At 36.7% G+C, this 27,433-nt stretch overlaps 1 protein-coding gene across 2 annotated transcripts in view; it reads left to right on the top strand.

Moving 5' to 3' along the window:
• LYST (lysosomal trafficking regulator) overlaps positions 1–27,433 on the top strand; it is a 222,488-nt gene that overhangs the window by 63,628 nt on the left and 131,427 nt on the right. For both annotated transcript variants that reach the window (XM_031001211.3, XM_055372561.2), the window contains exons 4-11: positions 6,738–6,828; positions 9,269–11,351; positions 13,032–14,061; positions 15,142–15,303; positions 16,741–16,897; positions 18,703–18,929; positions 19,415–19,481; positions 26,170–26,279. In XM_031001211.3, the coding sequence (XP_030857071.3) occupies positions 6,738–6,828; positions 9,269–11,351; positions 13,032–14,061; positions 15,142–15,303; positions 16,741–16,897; positions 18,703–18,929; positions 19,415–19,481; positions 26,170–26,279 (3,927 nt within the window). The remainder of the gene's footprint in view (positions 1–6,737; positions 6,829–9,268; positions 11,352–13,031; positions 14,062–15,141; positions 15,304–16,740; positions 16,898–18,702; positions 18,930–19,414; positions 19,482–26,169; positions 26,280–27,433) is intronic.

The raw sequence follows: 27,433 nt of genomic DNA, 5'->3' as shown, positions 1-27,433 counted from the left end.
TAGTTATGAAAAGGGCCAGTGCCTGGCACCTTGTTGGTACTTGAAATATGTTTCTTGAATGGAAAAATACCTCAATGAAAGTTACTTTACTGTTTGTTGTTTCTGTGGGGAATTTTATAAAGGTGTAACACAGTTATTTTCCCTGTAGAAAGGAAGACATAAAGATGTAAGTATTGGCTGGGCGCGGTGGTTCACGCCTGTAATCCCAGCACTTTGGGAGGCTGAGGCTGGCGGATCACGAGGTCAGGAGATCGAGACCATCCTGGCTAACATGGTGATACCCCATCTCTACTAAAATTACGAAAAGATTAGCTGGGCGTGGTGGCAGGCGCCTGTAATCCCAGCTACTCGGGAGGCTGAGGCAGGAGAATGGTGTGAACCTGGGAGGCGGAGCTTGCAGTGAGCCGAGATCGCGCCACTGCACTCCAGCTGGGTGGCAGAGTGAGACTCCACCTCAAAAAAAAAAAAAAAAAAAAAAAAGTATTAAATAAGAGTGGTATGTTATTGGCTGATTTCTCTTGATTGGGTGGTCTAGAAATAGCAGGGAATGGACCTGTTCATGGCATATATTGTCTAATATGGCACATTGGGAACTTCCCACTTGGATGTCATGAGGGAACACCTCATTCCCCTGGATTCTGTGACTATTGTGTGTACAAAGGACCTTGGGAGATAAAACTTGGGAGATGAGATCTTGGTTTGAAATAGAGGGCTGCAAGTTCTAATTTGCCAGGGTGCCCACAAATTAAGAGTAAAGGATTTTATCACTTCTAAAAGGACAGAATTACAAATGTGGTTTCTTTGGGACCAGAGAGGATAAATCTGGGAATAAATGATACCCAGACATTAATAAAAAAGTAATACACCCAGAGGATTGAAGAGAACTTCCCCAATGATGAATTGTGTTTGAAATTGTGGTAATGAAATGTGAAGCAAAGACTCGTTTCCCCCAGTGCTATATTGGGCATCAGGGTGGTGCGGGATGCCCTCTTCAGGACTACAATTCCAGCAGAGGGGCCAAAACCCAAACGTCTGCACTTGCCTCATTCTCATTCTTTCAAGGCCCATGGTTTGCAAGAACTAACTCACTTGGTGAAATGGGGGCAACAGGAATGTTCTTCCTTTCTTGAGGGGGAGAACAGCAGTCTTGGGTTCGTGTGGGAGGAGAAGCTCCACAGAAGAGGTGTTGCTGGGTCTGAGCCTTGAAGGTGGTTGAGAAGCCCTCATCTGAGTGGGAAGGACCCTGTGTCATGCAGAGCTCTGCCAGGAGTCAGGAATGCCTATTTACGCAGCAGTGGTGATTTGCCAGTATGTGGAGCCAGGGCTGAATTATCAGTACGGCGTGTCCGTAGCACTTTCTCAGACCCTTGAGGTTTCTGCAAGCTCCATTAGAATGCTATTAGTTCACCTGCCAAAGATAAAGACTCAGATTAGGAGGACTCTACCGGAAAGATATGCCAAAAATTGGTTTATCTTTTTTTTTTTTTTGAAAGACCATGTATATTTTTATTGGCATCTTTAAAAATGTTGAGGTATACTGAGTATGAGCTATACATGGAAATGTTATCTGTACATCTTTAGTTTTATTATTTGGAAGTAAAGCACATGGAAATGGGGCCCTTTTATATGTTTTATTTTGCATCTAAAATTTAAAGTCATTCATGCAGTGAATGGTTATTGAATACCCAACTCCATGTTAGGTGTTGGGTGGCAGAAAAGGGGGTGATTGCTGAGGACTAGGGCCTGAGCCCTGGAGTCCATGCCCTGAGAGAAGACTGACAAGTATGTTTGGGAAAGTTTCCCAACATATTTAGAGATAGACCTGAACTCCTTTATATGGTCCACAAGGGCCCATTAGATCTGACACTGCCTACCTGTCCAACCTACACCCTCCAGCCTTGTCTCCTAGCCCTCTCCCTCTTGGTATGTATGTTTCAGCCACTCTCCTTTCTTTTTCAAAAAAAGTTGTAATATATAATTCCTAAGTTAAAATAATCGTGAAAATAATCATGAAAATAATCATAAAATGATTAAAGTTAATTATAATCATGAAGTGACAAAAATATGAAATGACAAATTTCTGGAAAAATGTACATCGTAAAATTGACATATGCGTATAAATCTCAAAAAATCATCACAGAAAATATTGTAAAACTTACGTATTTTCTCCTTCAAGAGCCTAAGGGACAATTCTATTGCCAGTGGATTCCTTCAAACTCTTAATGAATAGATCATTTTTGTGGTAACAAATTTTTTTTTTTACTTTTATTTTAGGTTCAGGGGTGCATTTGCAGGTTTGTTATATAGGTAGATTGCATGTCATGGGGTTTGGTGTACAGACTATTTCATCACCCAGGTAATAAGCATGGTACCCAATCGATAGTTTTTTGATCGTCACCCTTCTCCCACCCTCCATCCTGAAAGAGGCCCCAGTGGCTGTTCCCTTCTTTGTGTCCATGTGTACCCAAGGTTTAGCTCCCACTTATAAAGTGAGACCATGCAGTATTTGGTTTTCTGTTTGTGTGTTAGTTCACCTAGGATAATGACCTCAGCCTCCATCCATATTGCTACAAAGGACATGATCTCATTCTTTTTTGTGGCTGCACAGTATTTCATGATGTATATGTGCCACATTTTCTTTATCCGGTCTACCGTTGATGGGTATTTAGGTTGATTTGTTATCGTGAATAGTGCTGTGGTGAACATAAGCACACGTTTGTCTTTATGGTAGAATGATTTATATTCCTTTGGGTATATACCCAATAATGGGATTGCTGGGTTGAATGGTAGTTCTGTTTTACATTCTTTGGGAAATTGCCAAATTGCTTTCCACAATAGCTGAACTAACTTATGTTCCCACCAGCGTTGTATAAGTGTTCTCTTTTCTCCACAACCTCACCAGCATGTTTTTTTTCTTTTTTTCATTTTTAATAGCCATCCTGACTGGTGTGAGATGGTATCTCATTGTGGTTTTGATTTGCATTTCTCTAATTGGTAGTGATGTTGAGCATTTTTTCATATGCTTGTTGGCGCATGTATGTCTTCTTTTGAAAAGTGTCTGTTCGTGTCCTTTGGTCGCTTTTTAATAGGGTCATTTGTCTTTTACTTATAAAGTTGTTGAAGTTCATTATAGATTCTGTATATTAGACCTTTGTCAGATACATGGTTTGCAAATATTTTCTCCCACTCTGTAGGCTGTTTACTCTGTTGATAGTTTCCTTTGCTGTGCAGAAGCTCTTTAATTAAGTCCCATTTGTCAATTTTTGTTTTCATTGTGATTGCTTTTGGCATCCTTCATCATGAAACCTTTGCCAGGGCCTATGTCCAGGATGGTATTTCTTAGGTTATATTCCAGATGGTTGTAGGTGTGCAACTTTATTTCTGGGCTTTCTATTCTGTTCCATTGGTCTCTGTGTCTGTTTTTTTTTTTTTTACCAGTACCATGCTGCTTTAGTTACTATAGCCTTGTAGAGTAGTTTGAAGTCAAGTAATGTGATGCCTCTAGCTTTGTTCTTTTTGTATAGGATTGCTTTGGCTATTCAGAGTCTTTTCTTATTCCATATGAATTTTAGAATAGCTCTTTCTAATTCTTTGAAGAATGTCATTGGTAGTTTGGAATAGCATTGAATCTATAAATTGCTTTGGGCAGTATGGCTTTTTTTTTTTTTTTTTTTTTTTTTTTTTTTGACGGAGTCTCTCTCTGTCACCCAGGCTGGAGTGCAGTGGTGTGATCTCGGCTCACTGCAACCTCCGCCTCTCAGGTTCAAGTGATTCTCCTGCCTCAGCTCCCGAGTAGCTGGGACTACAGGCACATGGCATCATGCCTGGCTAATTTTTTGTATTTTTAGTAGAGTTGGAGTTTCACTGTGTTTGCCAGGATGGTCTCAATCGCCTGACCTTGTGATCTACCTGCCTCAGCCTCCTAAAGTGTTGGGATTACAGGCGTGAGCCACCGCGCCCGGCCCCATTTTAACAATATTGTTTCTTTCTATTCGTGAATGTGGAATGTTTCTCCATTTGTGTCATCTCTGATTTCTTTCAGCAATGTTTTATAATTCTCATTGTAGAAATCTTTCACCTTCCTGGTTAGCTGTATTCCTAGGTATTTTATTCTTTCTGTGACTGTTGTGAATGAGATTGTGTTCTTGGTTTGCCCCTCAGCTTGGGTGTTGTCGATGTATAGAAATGCCACTGATTTCTGTACACTGATTTTGTAGCCTAAGACTTTGCTGAAGTTATTTATCAGATCTAGGAGCTTTTGAGCTGTCTTGCTTTCTATGAAAAAGCCAAACCCATTCCCAACACTTCATATACTTGCTAGGAGCTCTTTTCCTCCAAATCTTTTCATGGATTCCTTCTTCTCATCAATTAAGTGTCTGCTCAAATAGCCCATCCTAAATAGCCTGTCTAAAATGTTACCCTTTTTGTCACTCTGTAATCTCTTTCCTAGATAATTTCCTTCATAGCACAGCATTATATCTGAAATTTTCTTATTTTTACCCATTATTTTCTGTCTCCTGTGCTAGGAAGTAGGCTTCATGAGGATATGGATATTGTGTTCACTACAGCATTTGAAGTACCTGACACAGTGCCTGGCCTGTTTAGTAGGGGGATCAAGAAATATTTGTTTAACGGATAAAAGAGGAAAATGGGCATTCAGACAGTAACACTTCAGCAGGGTGTTTGCTGGAATGGAAGCAAATCAGGAACATGAAAGCTAAGTTTACTAAGGAAAGCAGGTAGGGTGTTAGAGAAGTCTCCCCACAGAGGAACTAAAAACCTAGAGAATGAGTTGTAGTTTGGCAGATGGGAGGATGGGGATGGAGAATTGCAGAAACAGTGAGGAAGACCTGTTGGGAGCACAGAGACCAGTAGTTTTCAGGGGAAACCTTTACCAGCTAGATGTATGGGGAGGGCTCATGTGTGGCGGAGGGAGCTGACACTGGACAGCTCAACAGGAATCATTGCCATGAAGGGTTTTCTATGCCTAAAAAGGGGTTTAGATTTTACTAAACTCCTTTTTTGAAGAATTCTGAGCCTTTTCAAAACCAGGACACCAGAAGGAGTAGTCTGAATGTCCTGTCTTTACTTTCTCACTTCCTTTGACTCTTCAGCCTATTGTAATTGGAGTTGCACCCAAATCACTCCATTAAAGCCGTTAGTTAAGGGGCATTCCAGTTACTAAATGCTTTTCGGCCATCATGTCACACAGTGAAAGGGCAACAGCTTTGGCCCTGCTGACTCCTTTCTTTCCTGAACTGGTCTCTTCCTTGGTTTCTCTGGTTGTACTTCTCTTTCTTGGGGCTGTTTTTCAATAGAAGCCTTTTCAGCCTTTTCTTTAGCATTGCCCATCTTTAAGTCTTTAAAGTCCAGAGTTTCATTCTTGGTGGTCTTCTATTGTCATTCTGTATCCTCACCCTGGGAAAATTCACGTATGTTCTTGCCTTCCACCCCAATTACTCCTAAATCTTGTTATTTACTTCATATTTTTTTAAGTTCCAGATCTATATATTTACCGTCTACTAAAAAGCTGTCTTCATTAGGATAGCCCATAGACATCTCAGACTCCATATGTCTGAAAAGTGAATCCATCATCTTTATCCCAATCTAATACCACTTGTAAATTTCCTGTCTTGGTGAATACATTATCAGCTACCTAGATGCTGAAACCAGTAACCTGTGGGTCCTTTTAGATCTTTTCTTTTCTCCCTTATGTGCCGTAGATAATCAACTGCAAGTTATTTTAGTTCTACCTTACAGTTTCTCAAATATGTCTCCTTTTCCCTTTGTTGTTGGAGTACTTCAGAAAGTCATCGTCTCTCTCATCTGGATTATTGTTTCCCTGCCTCTAACACTGCTTCCGCTTCCAACTAATTCTGTTCAGCAAATCTGATTGCGTCATCATGCGACCCCCTCTCCCACTGATTGGTGTAAGGTGAGAACTCAAACTTGATTTGTCGTTAAATCCTTTACTACCCATGTCGCAGGTGTCCCAGGTCTAGCTCTCTAGCTCCCATTCTCCTTCCATACTTCTGATAATGACTGCTCCTTTTTCTGAACTCCTAAACCGAATGCTTCTACCACCCCTGGATACTTACTCATACTACATGCCTTCTGCTGTTCTTTAACTGTTTATGTGTATGTATTTTATGGACCAAATGAGGGGACCTTCTCCAGGGCTTGGATCATATCCTCCAGAAAGGGTAAGACAGTATTTTTGTGGACATAGTGTGCAGTCAATAAATATTTATTGGATTACATTCACTAATAAGTCTTTCTCTCCTTATATATTATTTATTAATAATGTCAATTTCTCTTAAAATCGTCTCTGAGTTTTTCATTTAACTGCATGAAGGCTTCACATTTTTCTAGTAACTTTGTAGCATTGCTTTGCTAATTAATAGGGCTTAACTTTTCATTTTCACCTAGCAAATCTGTTTCTTCATAGGTGAGGAATTCTTGCAATGTGCATGGTGGTAATAGCTATTTTTGGAAATATCAGCAAGAGTGTGCTAAATACTGTCAAATACTCTTAGATTCTTCTATCATTAGAAAGGCTTATAAACTTAAAAGTATCACAGCTTTAACTGGATTGAAGATAGGTTAATTTGATTCTTAGCTTTTCAAATGCAGACTTTCAAGAAAAAGGATTTTTTGGTTCAGTTTAAGACAAGACATTAGGAAATGATGTGTCTTATCGCCTTAGAACATGAAGGATTCTTTTGTTACTGACATAGGCATTGACATGTAGAGAAGAACTCCTGACTCTTCTTCTGTCTCTCCTTCCACTGGTATGGAAGATACCTGTTCAAGAAGAAAAGGCAACAGGTATGCTTTTTCCCTTTATCATATCACTTGTGTTATCAAAATTTCATAGAAAAGTTACTTCTGCCTGAATGTTTGATTCTGATTCAGATTCAGAACACTATATGTTATTGTGATTTATTCATACTAAATATGAAAAATTATTTAGGCAAACACATTTTTTCTTCAATAATAACAAAAACCATGGTGCTTCTTGGGGGAAGTACTTGAATGTACTGATGATTAGAAAATGTATGAAGAAGCAGAAACACTTATCAGAAGGAGTGAGTCTAGGTGTGCAGCATAACATCAGAAAAATGGATAGTGAAAAGTTGGAAGTGAAAAGTCTGAATAAAGAAATTAAAGTTTCTTTGCTTATTTTAAAGACTGCTTTCTATTACCAGTATTCTGTAAGTGATTTCTGCAGTATTTGTTTTAGCTTAGTTTTTCTAGTGTTGCCTTTAAAGTATAATTTTTTTTTTTTTTTTTTAGGCAGAGTCTCACTCTGTCGCCCAGGTTGGAGGGCAGTGGAGTGATCTCGGCTCACTGCAACCTCAGCCTCCCGAGTTCAAGCAATTCTTGTGCCTCAGCCTCCTGAGTAGATGGGATTACAGTCGTGCACCACCATGCCAGACTAATTTTTGCATTTTAGTACATACAGATGGGATTTCACCATGTTGGCCAGGCTGGTCTCAAACTCCTGACCTCAAGTAATCTGCCCACCACAGCCTCCCAAAGTGCTGGGATTACAGGCATGAGCCACCGTGCCCAGCCTAAAGGATACATTTAATGTAATATTTTGTTTCAAGCTTGGGTAGAATTATTCTATGTAAGGTCAATAGATATTTTTAATTTATGATTTTGAAGAAATCATATGTCTATAAAGTACATGAAACTTTAAATGTTTCATTGGAGAGATTAATAGTTTTCCTCTTGATCCTTTCTTGTGACATGTTTGTGAGATGTTTGAAGATCTCTCAGGTTAAAAAAAAATTATTGTATTTTAATTCCTGTATTTTTAGTGAATTTCATGGAGCTTTTTTTAAGGAGGTATCTAAGGTTTTGTAATACTGTTTTTCTGCTTATTTATTGATTCACTAACTCTCTGCTTTTATTTTTTTCTGAGTTTGCAGAATTCACAAATTGTTAATCACTTAAGAAATCTGATTAATGCTCTTTGGGGGAAGTTGTCTTCATTGTCTGCATCTTTTGCTTGGGTGGAATTTGTCAGACTCCTTTTAATTTCTCCTCTTCCCATCTGGTTTGCTTTCCCTGTCTTAGTAAAGCACAGATTTTTTATTTACAGATTTTAATTTATTCACTCTAAATTACAGCTACTTTTTTATATAGCTCTTACTACATACTGCAAAGAGAAAGACTGATCTAATTATCTTTTTAGTTAAAGGGAGAATTCATTCATTTCCCCTAAGAAGTATTTACTGAGTGTTGACCATATGCCAGGCCCTATCTAGGCACTGGGGATGAAATAATAGTGTCTATACCTGGTGCCTAGTTCAGTGCTGAAACATTTGAGAAATAATTTGAATAAAGAATTCTTTAAACCTCAGTTTTGGAGAACATTTGGCATATAGTGTATGATTTTGAAATAATTTTAGAAAAATCTTAAAGTAGTTAAATTATATCAGGTCTATGAATACTATTTTTGAGAATATAATACATCCTTATATCTTAATTAGTGGTACTATGGGAAGAGATTTGTAAGTGGTATGAACAACAGCACTAAATACCAGATAATCTACAGCATCTCTTATGTTGAAGTTAGAATATAATATATAGTTTTAAATCAGATTTACTTTCTTAACTCTGTTCTCTTTTGTTCGTTGTTGTTGTTTTAAGACAGAGTCTCACTCTGTCAACTGGGCTGGAGTGCAGTGGCACGATCTCATCTCACTGCAACCTCTGCCTCCCAGGTTCAAGAGATTCTCCTGCCTCAGCCTCCCAAGTAGCTGGGATTACAGGCGTGCACCACCACATCTGACTAATTTTTGTATTTTTACTAGAGACAGGGTTTCACCGTGTTGGCCAGGCTGGTCTCAAACTCTTGACCTCAAGTGATCCCACCCGCCTCAGTCTCCCAAAGTGCTGGGATTACAGGCATAAGCCACCTCACCCAGCCTCTCTTTTGTTGTTTTAAAAATCAGTTTGTATCCTTTGAAGTAATGTCAGCTAGTGTTTAGAGTAAGTATAGGTGTGCCTCTGTTTTGTTGTTTTAAAAATCAATTTGTATCCTTTGAACTAATGTCAGCTAGTGTTTAGAGTAAGGATAAGTGTGAGAGGAGGTAACCCAGAGATATGACATAAATGAAGGAAATCAGCCCTGCAGCAAAATACATTGAGGATAAACTCCTTTAGTGGGTTTAAGATAAATAAGAGGGCTGTCACCTTAAAATTGAGTTTTAAAACATATTGAGGTATTCTAAGTCTTCTTTTTTCATTCCATTAGATTTTAACCTACCGCTCTCAGCAGATATAATCCTGACCAAAGAAAAGAACTCAAGTTCACAAAGATCCACTCAGGAAAAATTACATTTAGAAGGAAGTGCCCTATCTAGTCAGGTTTCTGCAAAAGTAAATGTTTTTCGAAAAAGCAGACGACAGCGTAAAATTACCCATCGCTATTCTGTAAGAGATGCAAGAAAGACACAGCTCTCCACCTCAGATTCAGAAGCCAATTCAGATGAAAAAGGCATAGCAATGAATAAGCATAGAAGGCCCCATCTGCTGCAGCATTTTGTAACATCGTTTCCTAAACAAGACCACCCTAAAGCTAAACTTGACCGCTTAGCAACCAAAGAAGAACAGACTCCTCCAGATGCTATGGCTTTGGAAAATTCCAGAGAGATTATTCCAAGACAGGGGTCAAACACTGATATTTTAAGTGAGCCAGCTGCCTTGTCTGTTATCAGTAACATGAACAATTCTCCGTTTGACTTATGTCATGTTTTGTTATCTTTATTAGAAAAAGTTTGTAAGTTTGACGTTACCTTGAATCATAATTCTCCTTTAGCAGCCAGTGTAGTGCCCACACTAACTGAATTCCTAGCAGGCTTTGGGGACTGCTGCAGTCTGAGCGACAACTTGGAGAGTCGAGTAGTTTCTGCAGGTTGGACCGAAGAACCGGTGGCTTTGATTCAAAGGATGCTCTTTCGAACAGTGTTGCATCTTCTATCAGTAGATGTTAGTACTGCAGAGATGATGCCAGAAAATCTTAGGAAAAATTTAACTGAATTGCTTAGAGCAGCTTTAAAAATTAGAATATGCCTAGAAAAGCAGCCTGACCCTTTTGCACCAAGACAAAAGAAAACACTGCAGGAGGTTCAGGAAGATTTTGTGTTTTCAAAGTATCGTCATAGAGCCCTTCTTTTACCTGAGCTTTTGGAAGGAGTTCTTCAGATTCTGATCTGTTGTCTTCAAAGTGCAGCTTCAAATCCCTTCTACTTCAGTCAAGCCATGGATTTGGTTCAAGAATTCATTCAGCATCATGGATTTAATTTATTTGAAACAGCAGTTCTTCAAATGGAATGGCTGGTTTTAAGAGATGGTGTTCCTCCCGAGGCCTCAGAGCATTTGAAAGCCCTAATAAATAGTGTGATGAAAATAATGAGCACTGTCAAAAAAGTGAAATCAGAGCAACTTCATCATTTGATGTGTACAAGAAAAAGGCACAGACGATGTGAATATTCTCATTTTATGCATCATCACCGAGATCTCTCAGGTCTTCTGGTTTCGGCTTTTAAAAACCAGGTTTCCAAAAACCCATTTGAAGAGACTGCAGATGGAGATGTTTATTATCCTGAGCGGTGCTGTTGCATTGCAGTGTGTGCCCATCAGTGCTTGCGCTTACTACAGCAGGCTTCCTTGAGCAGCACTTGTGTCCAGATCCTACTGGGTGTTCATAACATTGGAATATGCTGTTGTATGGATCCCAAATCTGTAATCATTCCTTTGCTCCATGCTTTTAAATTGCCAGCACTGAAAAATTTTCAGCAGCATATATTGAATATCCTTAACAAACTTATTTTGGATCAGTTAGGAGGAGCAGAGATATCACCAAAAATTAAAAAAGCAGCTTGTAATATTTGTACTGTTGACTCTGACCAACTAGCCCAATTAGAAGAGACACTGCAGGGAAACTTATGTGATGCTGAACTCTCCTCAAGTTTATCCAGTCCTTCTTACAGATTTCAAGGGATCCTGCCCAGCAGTGGATCTGAAGATTTGTTGTGGAAATGGGATGCTTTAAAGGCTTATCAGAACTTTGTTTTTGAAGAAGACAGATTACATAGTATACAGATTGCAAATCACATTTGCAGTTTAATCCAGAAAGGCAATATAGTTGTTCAGTGGAAACTATATAATTACATATTTAATCCTGTGCTCCAAAGAGGAGTTGAATTAGCACATCATTGTCAACACCTAAGCGTTACTTCAGCTCAAAGTCATGTATGTAGCCATCATAACCAGTGCTTGCCTCAGGAAGTGCTTCAGATTTATGTAAAAACTCTGCCTATCCTGCTTAAATCCAGGTTTGTATGTGTGTGGGTGGCGGCGGGACGGGGGTTGTTGAGCATGTCTAGATCTTTTTCATTGGATGCTTTCAAGTGAGTGATAAAGTGTATGCATTTAAACTTCTAACACTGATATCTCCAGGGCTTTGGCAGCAGTGTGATCGTATTTACTCTTTATTCTTTCCTAGGATTTAATTTCAATTTGTCAACAAAAAATGTTCTCCTTCCATGTCAGATTTGTTTTAACCATTTGTTTATGTATGTATGCATTTTTTACTGAGCTGTTTATAGAGAAGAGGATAGAGCCATTGATTTTAATTTCTCAACAAAAAGAAAAGTTTTAGATATACAACTGAGAAAAACGTAGATGAAACACAGATATCCAAGAGCAGGGCAAGTTTAATTACTTTATATTTCCTTGATAGAATATTATTGGCCATTGAAAATGTTTACAAAGATCATATTGGAATATGAGAAAATGATTATAATATCTTATGGGTAAAATATAAACAAAATAGTATTCACTTATTTACAACTATGTAAAATATGTATTACATGTAAAATAATACATAAAATGATCATTGAGGCAGAGACACTAATGGGATTATTAATTTTAAAATATTATATTTACATTTATAACCTCTGCAATGTATGTAGAAAAATTAGAAAATATAGATAAACAAAAATAAGAATATTAAAATTACTTTTAATCCTATCAGCGAGTTTTCCAGACTTTGTGATTGCCAAATCTAGTGCATTTAAAAATAATTTTATAAACGAATGGGTAGACTGGTCTTTCAAATTAATGCATATACCATTTTAGAAACTTATACAAAAATAACCTATCATTAATATCTTCATGTGTGGCATTTTTTGGTCAATCTTAGCACAACTACTTTAAAACTATTATTGATGTTAAATCAGTGCCTTACAGTCATTTAAAAATTTTTCTGACATTTTGGCATTGTTTAACTAGAACTGACTGATTTGAAAGTTTTGTAACTCTTTGGCGTATTTGTGGACAACCTGAATCTTTGTGATGAAAAGGCTGAGAATCACCTAGCTGGCTTATATTAAAATTATTACTAGGATTCCAATGATCTAGACACAAGTCTCACCTGAGACAGAGCTGAAAAATTTTTATAATATTTGTACCATTGACTGTTCAACTAGCCCAATTAGAAGGGAAATTCATGTGATGCGGAGCCTTCTGAAGATTTTCAGCTCTAGTGTGATTCTTTCCCTTCATAAGGTATAGATTTAAAGTAAACAAAAATTCCCAAGTGAACCATCAGGCGGACAAACTAATGAACAAACACATGCTTGCCTGCCCTCAGGGTGTCCGCCTCAGGTGTGGTGGTGGCTGTGGTGTTCAGAATTTATATAGAATTTGCCATTTGGAGAAAAATATTCTTCCCTGAATTGCTTCATTTAATGTGGGACAGGTAATCTTTTCTTTTTAGATACTGCTGGAGCCATATATACAAATGTTTGAAGAAGGATATCAGAGTAATTAGAAAGTAACTTGAGGTCCTAATTATATCTAACTAAGAACTTTAGCCCGATAATTGATGAATAAAATTAGGTAGTGGTTAGTATATCCCACATGCAATAGCGATATGTTAAATATTATATGTACCTATTTATAAATGATGTTTCTTTATTTAAACCTTTTTACATGCTTTTTTTCTTTCACAGGGTAATAAGAGATTTGTTTTTGAGTTGTAATGGAGTAAGTCAAATAATCGAATTAAATTACTTAAATGGTATTCGAAGTCATTCTCTAAAAGCATTCGAAACTCTGATAATCAGCCTAGGGGAGCAACAGAAAGATGCCTCAGTTCCAGGTATTGATGGGATAGACATTGAACAGAAGGAGTTGTCCTCTGTACATGTGGGTACTTCTTTTCATCATCAGCAAGCTTATTCAGATTCTCCTCAGAGTCTCAGCAAATTTTATGCTGGCCTCAAAGAAGCTTATCCAAAGAGACGGAAGACTGTTAACCAAGATGTTCATATCAACACAATAAACCTGTTCCTCTGTGTGGCTTTTTTATGCGTAAGTAAAGAAGCAGAGTCTGACAGGGAGTCGGCCAATGACTCAGAAGATACTTCTGGCTATGACAGCACAGCCAGCGAGCCTTTAAGTCATATGCTGCCATGTATATCTCTCGAGAGCCTTGTCTTGCCTTCTCCTGAACATATGCACCAAGCAGCAGACATTTGGTCTATGTGTCGTTGGATCTACATGTTGAGTTCAGTCTTCCAGAAACAGTTTTATAGGCTTGGTGGTTTCCGAGTATGCCATAAGTTAATATTTATGATAATACAGAAACTGTTCAGAAGTCACAAAGAGGAGCAAGGAAAAAAGGAGGGAGATACAAATGTAAATGAAAACCAGGATTTAAACAGAATTTCTCAACCTAAGAGAACTATGAAGGAAGATTTATTATCTTTGGCTATAAAAAGTGACCCCATACCATCAGAACTAGGCAGTCTAAAAAAGAGTGCTGACAGTTTAGGTAAATTAGAGTTACAGCATATTTCTTCCATAAATGTGGAAGAAGTTTCAGCTACTGAAGCCGCTCCCGAGGAAGCAAAGCTATTTACAAGTCAAGAAAGTGAGACCTCACTTCAAAGTATACGACTTTTGGAAGCCCTTCTGGCCATTTGTCTTCATGGTGCCAGAAGTAGTCAACAGAAGATGGAATTGGAGTTACCTAATCAGGTAATACCTTGTCCTTAGTCCAGCTCTTATGTAATATATATACATATATACACACACACACATATATGTAATAAATGTAATACGTATTACATAATATATGTAATATATATATTATTGTGTTATATATAACATAATATATATAATATATTACTTTTATATATGTGTGTATATATTACATTTTATGTATATATACACATACACACACACACATTTTATAAGTGTCAGATGAATAATAATGGATATTGTGTTTCAAAGTTGAAAGATCTAAATTTTTGTGTGATACTGTTGGCTGCCCTGCCCAGATCTCCTTTACCAAACTGATCACCCATTCACCATCTGCGCATCAGCACCCATCTTCCAGGAATCACCCTTGACCGATGGAAGATGCCTGGGAAGGATGCTCATAGCTAATGCTGATAGATGTGGCTCTAAGAAGTGGGGACAATCATTGTGGGGCACTTCAGGCTCCAGAGCTTCCCAGGAAATGAGGCTGGGACGAGACTTCTCCTAAAACCACATCTTTGTCCAGATTCTTCTCCTAACCTCTTCTGCTTTACCTCACATTCTTACAAGTTTTCTCCTGAGATCATTTCTCAACTAAAAAGGAATCTAGGGACGTGGAATATGGCAGACCTCTTCTGTCCTCGCTAACTTACACCTAACTGTTCAGTCAGCCAACAGGCTCTTCCTACTTCAGTTCCAGCCTCCATGTTGCCTTATCTCTAAAAAATCCTGATGCTTCCACTCTGAATTTCCACAACTGAAATTCACAAGCTTTAACACAGCACACAAAACTCTTCAGTCTTGCTTTGACTTCTTCACTTAGCTTCATTTCTTGCCATTCTTTACCATGCTGCAATGAAAACCAAATAAGATGAACTAAGTATTTTATCAATAAAAATGTTATTAATTTTAACAGGATGTTTGTATAGAGCTAGATATTTATATAGTCATTTTGCTTTCATATCAACTGCAAATAAATGGATTAGCTTTATACTTAGGTAAATATTATTTATTTTTTCATCATTTAGTTTTTTAAAATGGTTATTAATATTCTTAGTCTCTTTTATTTTACCTTAGAACTTGTCTGTGGAAAGTATATTATTTGAAATGAGGGACCATCTTTCCCAGTCAAAGGTGATTGAAACACAACTAGCAAAGCCTTTATTTGATGCCCTGCTTCGAGTTGCCCTCGGGAATTATTCAGCAGATTTTGAACATAATGATGCTATGACTGAGAAGGTATGAATAACAACATATAGTTGTGTTCTTTGGGTATGACCAGCAGAGGCGGAAGTGTGGGATGACACTAGGACGCTGATGAATGTCATTAGAGCATATGGACTAGGACTTGGTCAGATGAGTTCAGTGGATCTTATCTCCTCGTGATGGATATGTGATGGGATGGACAGTATTTTGTCATTGCCCCGTCTTATACATAACAGGAGAGTGATATGATAAGCTTTTCCTTATCTAATCTGGAAATTTACTGAGAATTACTTCCAGTTAAGACAGAAATATATTACTTGATTTGGTATATTTTACATATACCTGATAGTGTATTAAATGCTAATTCAGGGATGGTGATGATTTACCTATCCTATCTGGTTCTTTGGTGGTATAGCTAATATTTCCAGAACTCTCTACTCACATTAATTTTAAATCATTCAACATAAAAATGACTAGTGCCTACATAGAAAATAGCAGTCACAGTGTTTTAGTTGTTTAACATTTTTTCCTAAAACAACTATTGTAATTTTTTTTTTCGTAAAATTATGTGGTACATAATTGGCTTGTTTCCCTCTCATGTTATGTTTATTTTACCTTTAGTTGCCATCTGTCCTTTATTTTTTATATAACTTCTCCTTTTAGCTCCTTGATCTAGCCATATATATAATGTTTTATAAGGTTTTGAAATAACATTTTATGTTACTATTTGCCATAACTTAAAAACGTGCTGAAATAGCTATGAATACGTTCATCATATTACCGAATTAATTGATTAACTGTAAAATGTTAAAATACCTACTTTATTCTACCTTTTATTGTTGTTACAATGATGAAGTATTCTGAGCTTCTTTAAGTGAAAATGTTTTCTAAAATGAAGGTATTAGTGGAATTTTTATAAGAAAAGGAAAATTTCTTACACAGGAAGTTAGTACTGGAACTCTTGACTTCTGAGATGCTTGTTATGTAGACAGTTGCATTCTGAGATCTTTTAATTAATCCCTTTGAAAAAAATGTCTTGTCTGCTCTAGTTACCTAACTTATGAGGCATTTATAAAAATCCTTATGAAAAAATCTTTTTTATTAACAAATTGCACAAATAATATATATTAGTATTAAATTGTATGAAGTAAAATTTTTACCACATTGTGGTTTTTTGTCGTTTCCAATTGTATAACTAGAATGAAATTTCTTACATAGATTTATTTATTAAACTGAAATGACCTATAACTTACTTTGTTAGAAACCCGCTTTTTGAGGTATTAAGTTGTCTGAAAGGATCTGGGAAATTTTGCTGAGTGAATTTCATAATTTATAATGATTCATATTGTTTACTAAGTTTTTTCTTCAAGAAAATATTGAAACTGTCCTTAACATGACTTTTGAGTAATAAGTATTCTATTACTAAAAACAAGCAAATGTTAACAACCTTTGAATTACACTGGTTTATAGAGTCATCAGTCTGCAGAAGAATTGTCATCCCAGCCTGGTGATTTTTCAGAAGAAGCTGAGGATTCTCAGTGTTGTAGTTTTAAACTTTTAGTTGAAGAAGAAGGTTATGAAGCAGATAGTGAAAGCAATCCTGAAGATGGCGAAACCCAGGATGATGGTAAAATATCATTGAAGTGCTTGTAATTAGATCTGCAAGCCAGATCATTAAATAGCAAAGTGGTTCATAATAATACCACTTTAGAATTTTGTATTGCCTTACAGTTTAACAAGTGTGTTGCATAATCTTTTTATTGATTTTCCCGACAGTCTGGCATTCATATATGCAACAATGTGATATAGTTTGTTATCACAAACATCATCTGAGTGGTTAAGAACATGGAGTGAAGGACAGAGTCCCCAATTTCATGTATATTCTAGTGTGAAAGACAATAAATACCAGAAATAGATAATAAAATAGAAATCGATAAACTGGGTGATGTCGTAATAGTAACTGGGTGGTGAGGGAAGTCCTTTCTAAAGAGACAATGTTTACATTGAGGACTAAATGAAAACAAGCTAGGCAGACAAACACTGGCAGGAAGAGCATTCAGGCAGTTTGTTATAAAGAATACATAATACAGGAATGCAGACACCTGTCTGTGACAGCCAAGCATAGATTTCTTCTTAGTTTACCACAGCTCAATTTGTCTTTAGGATGGAACTATGTTGCCTATGATCCTTTCCTCCCTTGTCTTTGGACTTAAAATGAGGAGAATGGAAAAGATGGGTTGATTAGAGCCAAGAGACTTCTGGCAAGACTCCATCTTTTTATATGCTGACCTTGTGAGTGTCCCAGTACTGCTAGTCTTTTTTTTTTTTTTTTTTTTTTTTTGAGATGGAGTCTTGCTCTGTCGCCCAGGCTAGAGTGCAGTGGCATGATCTCGACTCACTGCAACCTCCATCTCCCAGGTTCAAGCCATTCTTCTGCCTCCGCCTCCCAAGTAGCTAGGATTTCAGGAGCCTGCCACCATGCCCAGCTAATTGTTATATTTTTAGTAGAGATGGGGTTTCACCATGTTGCCCAGGCTAGTCTCGAACTCCTGACTTTGTGATCCACCCGCCTCGGCCTCCCAAATTGCTGGGATTACAGGCGTGAGCCACCACACCCAGCCACTGCTAGTCTTCACTGAGTTCTCAGTAGGATATCTTCCTCACAGTCAGTTTTCTCGCTCTCATCTAGTGAATGGGAATAATCACTGATATCTTACTTAAAGGGCTTGATGGACCCATGACTGGTGCTTTTTGAAAAAATATTGGTTTATTAATTTTTTTATAGTACAGCTTACCATAGTACAGATTTGACTTTATAATTTTGGATTTCCTCCTTTTTTATGTTTGCTAAGTAGATCTCAACTTAAAGAATTCTGGTCTAGGTAGAAATTTATAAATTTCTTAACTGTATCAACATTTTATTAAGAGCACAGCAGTCTTAAAAGATCATATAAGTCAAATTTTCCAAAATGCAATATTCAATAAGACAGAGTCTGTTTCTCACTTATGAAGAAGGCAAAATTGATAATTCTTCCAACCACTAGTCAAGCCTACTATTTTCACAAAGATTTGGGTAGGCAAATTGAACTGCTCTGTGATTTAGGTATTTGGGGGGGGTCAGAAAGTTTGAATAGGTTTTTTTTTTAAAGTTGTGTCCATGGGATGTGTTAAATCTGTATCATATGTCTGGAAAAATTCTTATTTGTAAAATTTGTAGTTCTATTGAAGATGAAAATTTCTTTTAAGGCAACTCATTAATCTTCAAAATTTCCATATCATTGTCAAAAGTTGTGTTATAGGAAAAGATTGGAAAAGGTTTTGTAAGCATCCTCTGAATAGTACTTTTGCTACTAGATCTTCTAAATGATTAATGAAGTTTGAAATATTTAGTGTTTAGGGAATACAAATAATCTTTCGTTTTTCTCTTTTCAGGGGTAGACTTAAAGTCTGAAACAGAAGGTTTCAGTGCATCAAGCAGTCCAAGTGACTTACTCGAAAACCTCACTCAAGGGGAAATAATATATCCTGAGATTTGTATGCTGGAATTAAATTTGCTTTCTGCTAGTAAAGCCAAACTTGATGTGCTTGCCCATGTATTTGAGAGTTTTTTGAAAATTATTAGGCAGAAAGAAAAGAATGTTTTTCTGCTCATGCAACAGGTAAAAAATTCATTTAGTTAAATGTGATCAATATTTATCAGACTCATCACCCAATAACATCTCCTTATGTATAACCCAACTTTTCTGAAAATTATTTGAGATGATTAGTTATCTTTTCTGGTATCTCAGGTGAATACCTACAAGTGGTATTCCAAAATCTTCTAATTCCATAGTTTTCTAAAGTAGCATAGAAAATTAATGTCCTTTGCTAGCCAGTAGTAAATCCTCATCTATTTCTGAGACTGGGTAATATTTTTTAAAATGCATTTGATTTTAATACATGCTCGCTGTTTTGAAAAATCAATCAGTATAAAAAGAAAATGAAAATTAGTATAATCCTACACATAGTAGTCTTTTTAGTCATTTTTAAATACATATATACGTATATAGTAGATACCCTATCATAGAATTTATTATGACATTGCAGTTGTTTCATGCTTCTGTGAGGTAAGTAATTTAATTTTGTATTTTTTTTTAATCATCAGGGAACTGTGAAAAATCTTTTAGGAGGGTTCTTGAGTATTTTAACACAGGCTGATTCTGATTTTCAAGGTAAGTTGAAACTGTTTTAAACAATAGCTCTGAAATTATTTTATGTGAAAAGTTGATAATAATGGCTTCTGGCCAGGTGTGGTGGCTCATGCCTGTGATCTTAGCACTTTGGGAGGCTGAGGTGGCAGGCGGATCACTTGAGCCTGGGAGTTCAAGACCAGCCTGGGCAATATAGAGAGACCTGTCTCTATAAAAATTAGCCAGGTGTGGTGGCGCATGCCTGTGGTCCTAGCTACTTGGGAGGCTGAGGTGGGAGGATCGCTTAGGCCCAGGAGGCCAAGGCTGCAGTGAGCCATGATCGTGCCACTGCACTCCAGTCTGGGTGACAGAGCAAGACCCTGTCTCAAAAAAAAAAAAAAAAAAGGGCTTCCATTGGCATAGTGCTCTGTGATTTCAAAAAAGTGTCTTTATATGCATTATGTCATTTGTTCCTCAGATCCACACAATGAAATAGCCAGAGTGCAAGTATGTTTATAGAGAGGAAAATCTAGATTCCAAGGGGTTGGGTTGTTCAGGGTCTTATACAAAGAAGTGGCATAGTGGGGACTGTAACCCAGTCTAACGCCATGTTGTTGCCATATCTGGTATTGATTACTCTGTACTTGGTACTTCTCAGACCTTTGAGAAATTCATAATGAATGTATAATATGATTGCTAATCACAAGAAATCTAAATTTTAGTTGGAGAATTAAGGCTAGCCTACACGAGACTTTAATTTTGGTTTGTATGATGTTTTCTCATGATTAAATTCAGGTTATACGTTTTTGGCAGGAATACTCAGAAGTGATATTGGGTCCTTCTGAGTGCATCATATCAAAAGGACTTATGATATCTGGATCTTACTACTGGTGATGTTAACTTTGATCGTGTGGTTAAGGAGGTGTTTGCCAAGTTTCTCTATTGTAAAGTTACTATTTTCCCTTTATAATTAATAAGTATCTTGTGGGGAGATAACTTGAGACTATGTAAATGTACTTTTTCTCATTCTTTCATCCACTAATTTTAGTATTATGAAAAAAATATGAAAGTATGATGATTCTTGACTGGAACAGTTAATTCTGTGGTATCTGCCAAATAGTGATTTTCTGTTTCCATCATTCCTTCATTTATTAACTGAGATTGTACTGTAAGGAAAAGCTTTCTCTTCTCATTCATTTACTTATTTAGTATATGGGTGTATTTTTATTATTATGCTAGGCACTTAGTGAACCCTTGTGATCTGAATATGTGTTTTTAACTCTGAGAAATTATGTTCCATTATTTAATGACAGCTTTATTGGGATATAATTCCCATACCATAACATTCACCTATTTAAAGTGTATAGTTCAGTGTTTTGTATTAGGCAGTTTACAGAGCTGTGCAACCATCACCACAATTAATTTTAGAACATTTTCATCACCCCCAAAAGAAACCCTGTACCCTTTAGCATTTATTGCCTATTGCACCTTAACCCTCCCCTGCACTGATTCTTCTGCCCCTGGCAATCACTCATCTACTTCCTTTTCTGGATATTTTTCATATAAATGGAATATGTGGTCTTTTGTGACTGGTTTCTTTCACATAGCATGATGCTTTCAACCTTCATTCATGTTGTAGCATGTTTCAGCACTTTAGCTCTCTTTCTAATCATTTTTAAAATTTTTTACTTTGCATAGATTCCTTTTTTCAGTGTTTTTTTTTTTTTTTTTTTTTTTTTTTAAGACAGGGTTTTGCCCTTGTCACCAAGGCTGGAGTGCAGTGGTGTGATCTCAGCTCACTGCAACCTCCACCTCCCAGGTTAAGCAATTCTCCTTCAGTTTTTATTAATAGACTTTATTTTTTAGAACAGCTTTAGATTTACAGAGAAATTGAACAGATATTATAGAGAGTTCCCCCATTACACCCCTCCCTGCCAGTTTCCCCTATTATTAACATCTAATTTTTTATGATATATGTATTATAATTAATGAACTTATATTGATACATTATTATTAACTAAAGTCCATAATTCAGATTTCTTAAATTTTTACTTAATGTCCTTTTTCTGTTCAAGGATTTTATCCAGGATAATACTACATAATAGTTAGTTGTCATGTCTTCTTAGGTACCTCTTGACTGTAACAGTTTGTCAGACTTTCCTTGTTTTTGTTGGCCTTGTCAGTTTTGAGGGGTACTGGTCAGAATGTCCCTGTATCAGAATTTGTTTGACATTTTTCTCATTGTGCTATCTTGTGATTTTGATTTGTATTTCCCTAATGATTAGTGATGTTGAACCTCTTTTCATGTACTTATTGGCCATTCGTATATCTTGTTTGAAGAAATATCTATTCAAACCCTCTGCTTATGTTTGAATTGGGTTGTTTCTTTTTTTGTTGTTGAGGTTTAAGAGTTCTCTATATATTCTGGATATTGATTTCTTATCAGATATGTGATATGTTAATATTTTCTCCCATTCTGTAGGTTGTGTTTTTACTTGTTGATAGTATCCTTTGATTCACAAAAGTTTTTCATTTTGAAGTCCAATTTATCTATTTTTTTTATTTAGTTGGCTGTACCTTTGGTGTCATATCTAAGAAATCATTGACAAATCCAATATTATGGAATGTTCCCCGTAAGTTTTATTCTTAGGGATATATAGTTTTACATTTAGATCCTGAATTCATTTTGAGTTAAATTTTGTATACGGTGTTAGGTAAGGACCCAACTTTATTATTATTGTTATTTTGCGTGTGAATATCCAATTTTCTCAGCATTATTTGTTGAAGAGACTGTCCCTCCCCCATTGAATGGTTTTGGCACCTTTGTCAAAAGTCATGATTACGCTAGGGGTATGGACTTTTGAGAGGAAGATAATAGAAACAAAGTGCCATTGTCATTAAATCATATCAAGGGTACATATTGTCAACATGATTTATAATTGTTGATGTTGACCTTGATCACTTGCATTAAGTAGTGTTTGTCAGGTCTCTCCACTGTAAAGTTACTTTTCCCCTTCCCTGCTTCTTTTCTTTTTTGGCTGAAATAACATTCCATTGTGTGGATATACTGCATTTGATTTATCCATTCATCAGTTGATGGACATTTGGGTTGTTCTCCTTTTTTGCTACTATGTATAATGCTGCTGTGAACACTCATGTACAGTTTTTTGTGTGAACATGTTTTCATTTCTCGAGTCATTTATTTTGTGTCATATGGTAACTCTGTTTAATCATTTGAGAAATTGACAGACTGTTGTCCAAAATGGCTATACCATTTTATATTCTTACCATCAGTGTATAAGGGTTATAATTTCTTCACATTCTTGCCAACACTTGTTATTATATGCCTTTTTAATTATATCTATCCTAGTGGATATGAAGTGGTATCTCATTGTGGTTTTGATTTGTATTCCCCTGAAGGCTAATGTATTAAGTATACCTTTGTGTGTGCCTTAGTCCCGTTTGTGCTGATATAACGGAATACCACAGACTGAGTGATTTATAATGAACAGAAATTTCTTTTCTCACAGTTCTGGAGACTGAAAGTCCAAGATCAAAGTGCCAGCATCTGGCAAGGGTCTTCTTGCTGCATCCTCACATGGCAAAATGCAGAAAGGAAGAGAGGCAAAAGGGGGCTGAACTCCCCCTTTCATAAGGGCATGAATCACACCCATGAGGGCAGACTCCTCATGACCCAGTCACCTCCCAAAGATCCCATCTCTTAACACTACCACAATGGCAACCAAATTTCAGCTTGAGTTTTGGAGGGGACAGATATTTACACCATAGCAGTGTGCTTTTTAGCTATTTGCGTATTTTCTTTGGATTTCTTCAGAGAAATGCCTATCCAAATCCTTCAACCATTTTTATACTGGTGATTCATGTTTTGATTATTGAATAGTAAGAGGTTTTTTATGTATTCTAGATGCAAGTTCCTCATCAGATATGTGGTTTGCAAATATTTTCTCCCATTCTTTATGCTGTCTCTTAACTTTCTTGATGGTTTACTTTGAAGCATGTTTTAAAAGATTTTTATGACGTCCTATTTGTCTATTCTATCTTTCATTGCTTTGCTTTTAGTGTCATATCTTAGATCTAATACAGGATTATAAAGATTTATTATTTTAAAAAACAAGTTTCTCCTCTCCGTATTCCCTCCTCTTTTTTTTGTATTCTAATTGTAATCTTGAGCCTTCCCAATTGATCTTGCAAAGATAAGATTACCTTTCCTGTCATATTGACTACATCACTGTTTTTGTGCTACATTTTGAGACATTTTTTCAATCCCAACCTTTTATTTAATTTTTTATTTTGGTAATTTTAATATTTAAGAGCTCTTTTTTGATTGTTTTCTGGTTATTTCTTTTTCATATAAGGATATAATATCTCCTTGTATATATTTGATTATAGTAATAAACATCTTAAAGTTTCTTCTGTCCCCAAATTATCTGTTTTTCCTCTGGGGTCAGTTTTGTCTGTTTTTTTTTTGTTTTTTAAATATTGTTTTTACTGCTTTAGGTTGCTAATTCTCTAATATTTTTATGAACCTTTTTAGACCATTTATATTTAATAAAACTGTTGGAGATTTCCTCTAATATTGTGAAAGTGAATTTGTTTTCTATTTTGGCCTCTTTCCTGAGTGGGTAGTATGTTGAAGAGCTCTGTGTGAATGTGCCATTGGATGATTAGGGGCTTCCCAAACACCCTAATGAAGAGAGCTTTGCTTTGGGGGACCGTTAGGGATACTATTACCCTACATGGCAGTTTGCATACCTTAGAAAAATGCATCTTTCACATATAGGGCTTGAGTGGCGTATAGTGTCTTTGCGCTGAGAAAAAAGGCATCCCTTTCTTGATCCAGGCATCACAGCCCAAAACCAGGATGCATGGCTTGGCATACAGCATTCAGACTTTATTTTAGTCTCTACTTTTCCCTTTGGTTAGGCAGTTTGTTCAGTCTGCAGACTGTACAGTTACACTCAGTAGCCATGATGCTAAAAGCCTGTATACACCTGACCATTTCGTTTCTTTAGAGAAGAGTTATCAGGTTTGGGACCTAAAAGTGAATACTGAACTATCTGTGCTCTGTACTGAGAAACAGGAGAGAGGTGGATGTTCACAGACAGACCTTTCATTAATCCCTGTATTGTCAGCCGCACTGTCACTTTCTCTCCAGACCTTAGATGGACAGCTCGGCTTCTTACTGCTCTGAACCTCTTTGTAATTCAAAGGAATTCTAGGTTGCAGCTTTCTCTTTTATCCATCTACTTTTCCATCTTCAAGAAATATTTTTAAATCTCTTACTAGATGTGCCCCAATGCCCACTGCCCCCACATATTTTTGCTGTTACGGGTTTCTTCCTTCTTATAATTCTGTACTTTAATGCTATGAGTTTTCAGTAGTACACAGAAGCAAGTGTATATATCCATTCCCCCATTTTTAACTGGAACCTCTCAGTTTTGAACTGGAAAAAAAAAGTAAGCACACACACTGATCATATTATTTTCCTACTTAAAAACCTTTAATGGATTCATGTTATGTACAGGATAAAGTCCATGCTATTTTATAGTCTCATTGCAAGTAGTCTCTCCAGATGTATGTACTATTTTGCTACTGTGTCAACTCATTGCTTCTACAAAATATGTTGCTTAAATATGGCTTCTATTCTCTAAACTCCAGGTCTTCCAAAACTACCAATCTTTTAAAACTTATCTCAGGTTTTAAATCAAGATTATTTCTTTCAGGTCAAAGTGGAGATAATATTTATTTTCTAGGGTTTTTTGTTTTTGGTGAGGATCAGCTGAAATAAAGCATGTAAAAATACTTTGAACGCTATAATTTGCTCTACAAATATTAGTTATTATTTTGCTCTAAAGAATTCTATGAATTTGTGTATCACCATTTATGTTTTATGCTAAACCTATGATGGAATAAAGAAAATGTTCAAACTAAATAGTTTGTGGTATTTAAGTATTTAAATCATCTTTAATATTTCCACTACTTGTCATCTAATTTCGTACTTAAAAAGTGATAGATATAATTTAAACATTTTCAAGATAAGATAGCAGACTATTTTATGATATAGAAGCATTAGCTTAACAAATATTATATTGATTTATGCTTCTTTAAAGAATGCCCTTAGTTTACTTGTAGCTAATTAATCTTCAAGAAAAGTGAGCTCATGCTGGCCAGACATGGTAGCTCACACCTGTAATCCCTGAACTTTGGGAGGCCAAGGCAGGTGGATCACCTGAGGTCAGGAGTTTGAGACCAGCCTGGCCAACATGGTGAAACCCCGTCTCTACTAAAAATACAAAAATTACCTGGGCATGGTGACACATGCCTGTAGTCCCAGCCCCTCGGGAGGCTGAGGCAGGAGAATTGCTTGAACCTGGGAGGTGGAGGTTGCAGTGAGCCGAGATCATGCCATTGCACTCCAGCCTGGGTGACAGAGCGAGCCTCTGTCTAAAATAATAATAATAATAATAATAATAAAAAGAAAAGTGGTTTTTGTTGTTTTTGTTGGTTGGTTGGTTGGTTGGTTGGTTGGTTGGTTGATTTACATTTAGTTATATTGCTATTTCTTCAGCAAATTTTGTGATTCCTATACTAGATTTTTTATAATCCATTCAAAAAGTGACAATAGTATTTTACCTCTTTTGGTGAAATTGCTCATTTGTTCCTCTAACTGTGTACTAGCTTTAATTTTTTCCCTCTTTCTTTAATTTAGCATGCCAGAGAGTATTGGTGGATCTTTTGGTATCTTTGATGAGTTCAAGAACATGTTCAGAAGAGCTAACCCTTCTTTTGAGAATATTTCTGGAGAAATCTCCTTGTACAGTAAATATGCTATAATTTTTACATTTTTCACTGATAAATTCTTTCACTTACAATTTTTAATAGAATGTATTTTTAATTATTTAGAAATGTTACTAAGCTCTTTCTTTTGATGTGACAGTTGGTATAGGTAATTTCATGTTATTATGTGTGAAATACTCAATTATTTGCATATATTTTAACCATTTCACTTCAATTTGGATTAACCAGACATATCGCTGAGATTATATTTTCTTTACCCACCCCATCCCCAGTTTTTGTGCTTCAGAAAAGCTGAATAATTTTAATTACTAAAGAGAACTTAATTATGAATAGTTATAACCATCTTAGAGATTATCCTTTTCAAAAGGTTATTATCCACTATACTCTTCAATTATTGTCTATGCTTCCCCTTTCCATTGGTGTGGCTTAGTGTCTTTTAAACTATTATCTGCTAGGAAACCCATTTTTATAATGAAACCTTGACTAGAAGCATAAGCAAATAAGACAGAAAACTTTGGAGCTACTTTGTAGTGGGATTGGATGTTCCAGAGAACATCTAAGGCAGGGCGCCATGGCTCACACCTGTAATCCCAGCACTTTGTGAGGCCTAGGTGGGCAGATCACCTGAGGTCAGGTGTTCGAGACCAGCCTGACCAATATGATGAAACCCCGTCTCTACTAAAAATACAAAAATTAGCTGGGCGTGGTGGCATGCACCTGTAATCCCAGCTACTCGGGAGGCTGAGGCAGGAGAATAGCTTGAACCCAGGAGGCAAAGGTTGCAGTGAGCTGAGATCATGCCATTGCACTCCAGCCTGGGCAACAAGAGCTAAACTGTATCTCAAAAAAAAAAAAAATCTAAACATGAAACAAATTAACCACAAAAGATTACATATTTTAAGAATGAAGGCTGGGCATGGTGATTCACGCCTGTAATCCCAGCACTTTGGGAGGCCGAGGTGGGTGGATCACCTGAGGTCAGGAGTGCAAGACTAGCCTGGCCAACATGATGAAACCTCGTCTCTACTAAAAATACAAAAATTAGCTGGGGGTGGTGGTGGGTGCCTGTAATGCCAGCTACTCCGGAGGCTGAGGCGGGAGAATCGCCTGAACCTGGGAGGTGGAGGTTGCAGTGAGCCGAGATCGTGCCACTGCACTCCAGCCTGGGCAACAGA

Source organism: Gorilla gorilla, chromosome 1, assembly GCF_029281585.2.
Source record: "Gorilla gorilla gorilla isolate KB3781 chromosome 1, NHGRI_mGorGor1-v2.1_pri, whole genome shotgun sequence".
In the NCBI taxonomy this organism is placed as follows: domain Eukaryota; kingdom Metazoa; phylum Chordata; class Mammalia; order Primates; family Hominidae; genus Gorilla; species Gorilla gorilla.
The sequence above is the reverse complement of the archived record's forward strand: the minus strand, read 5'-3'. Positions and strand labels throughout refer to the sequence as shown.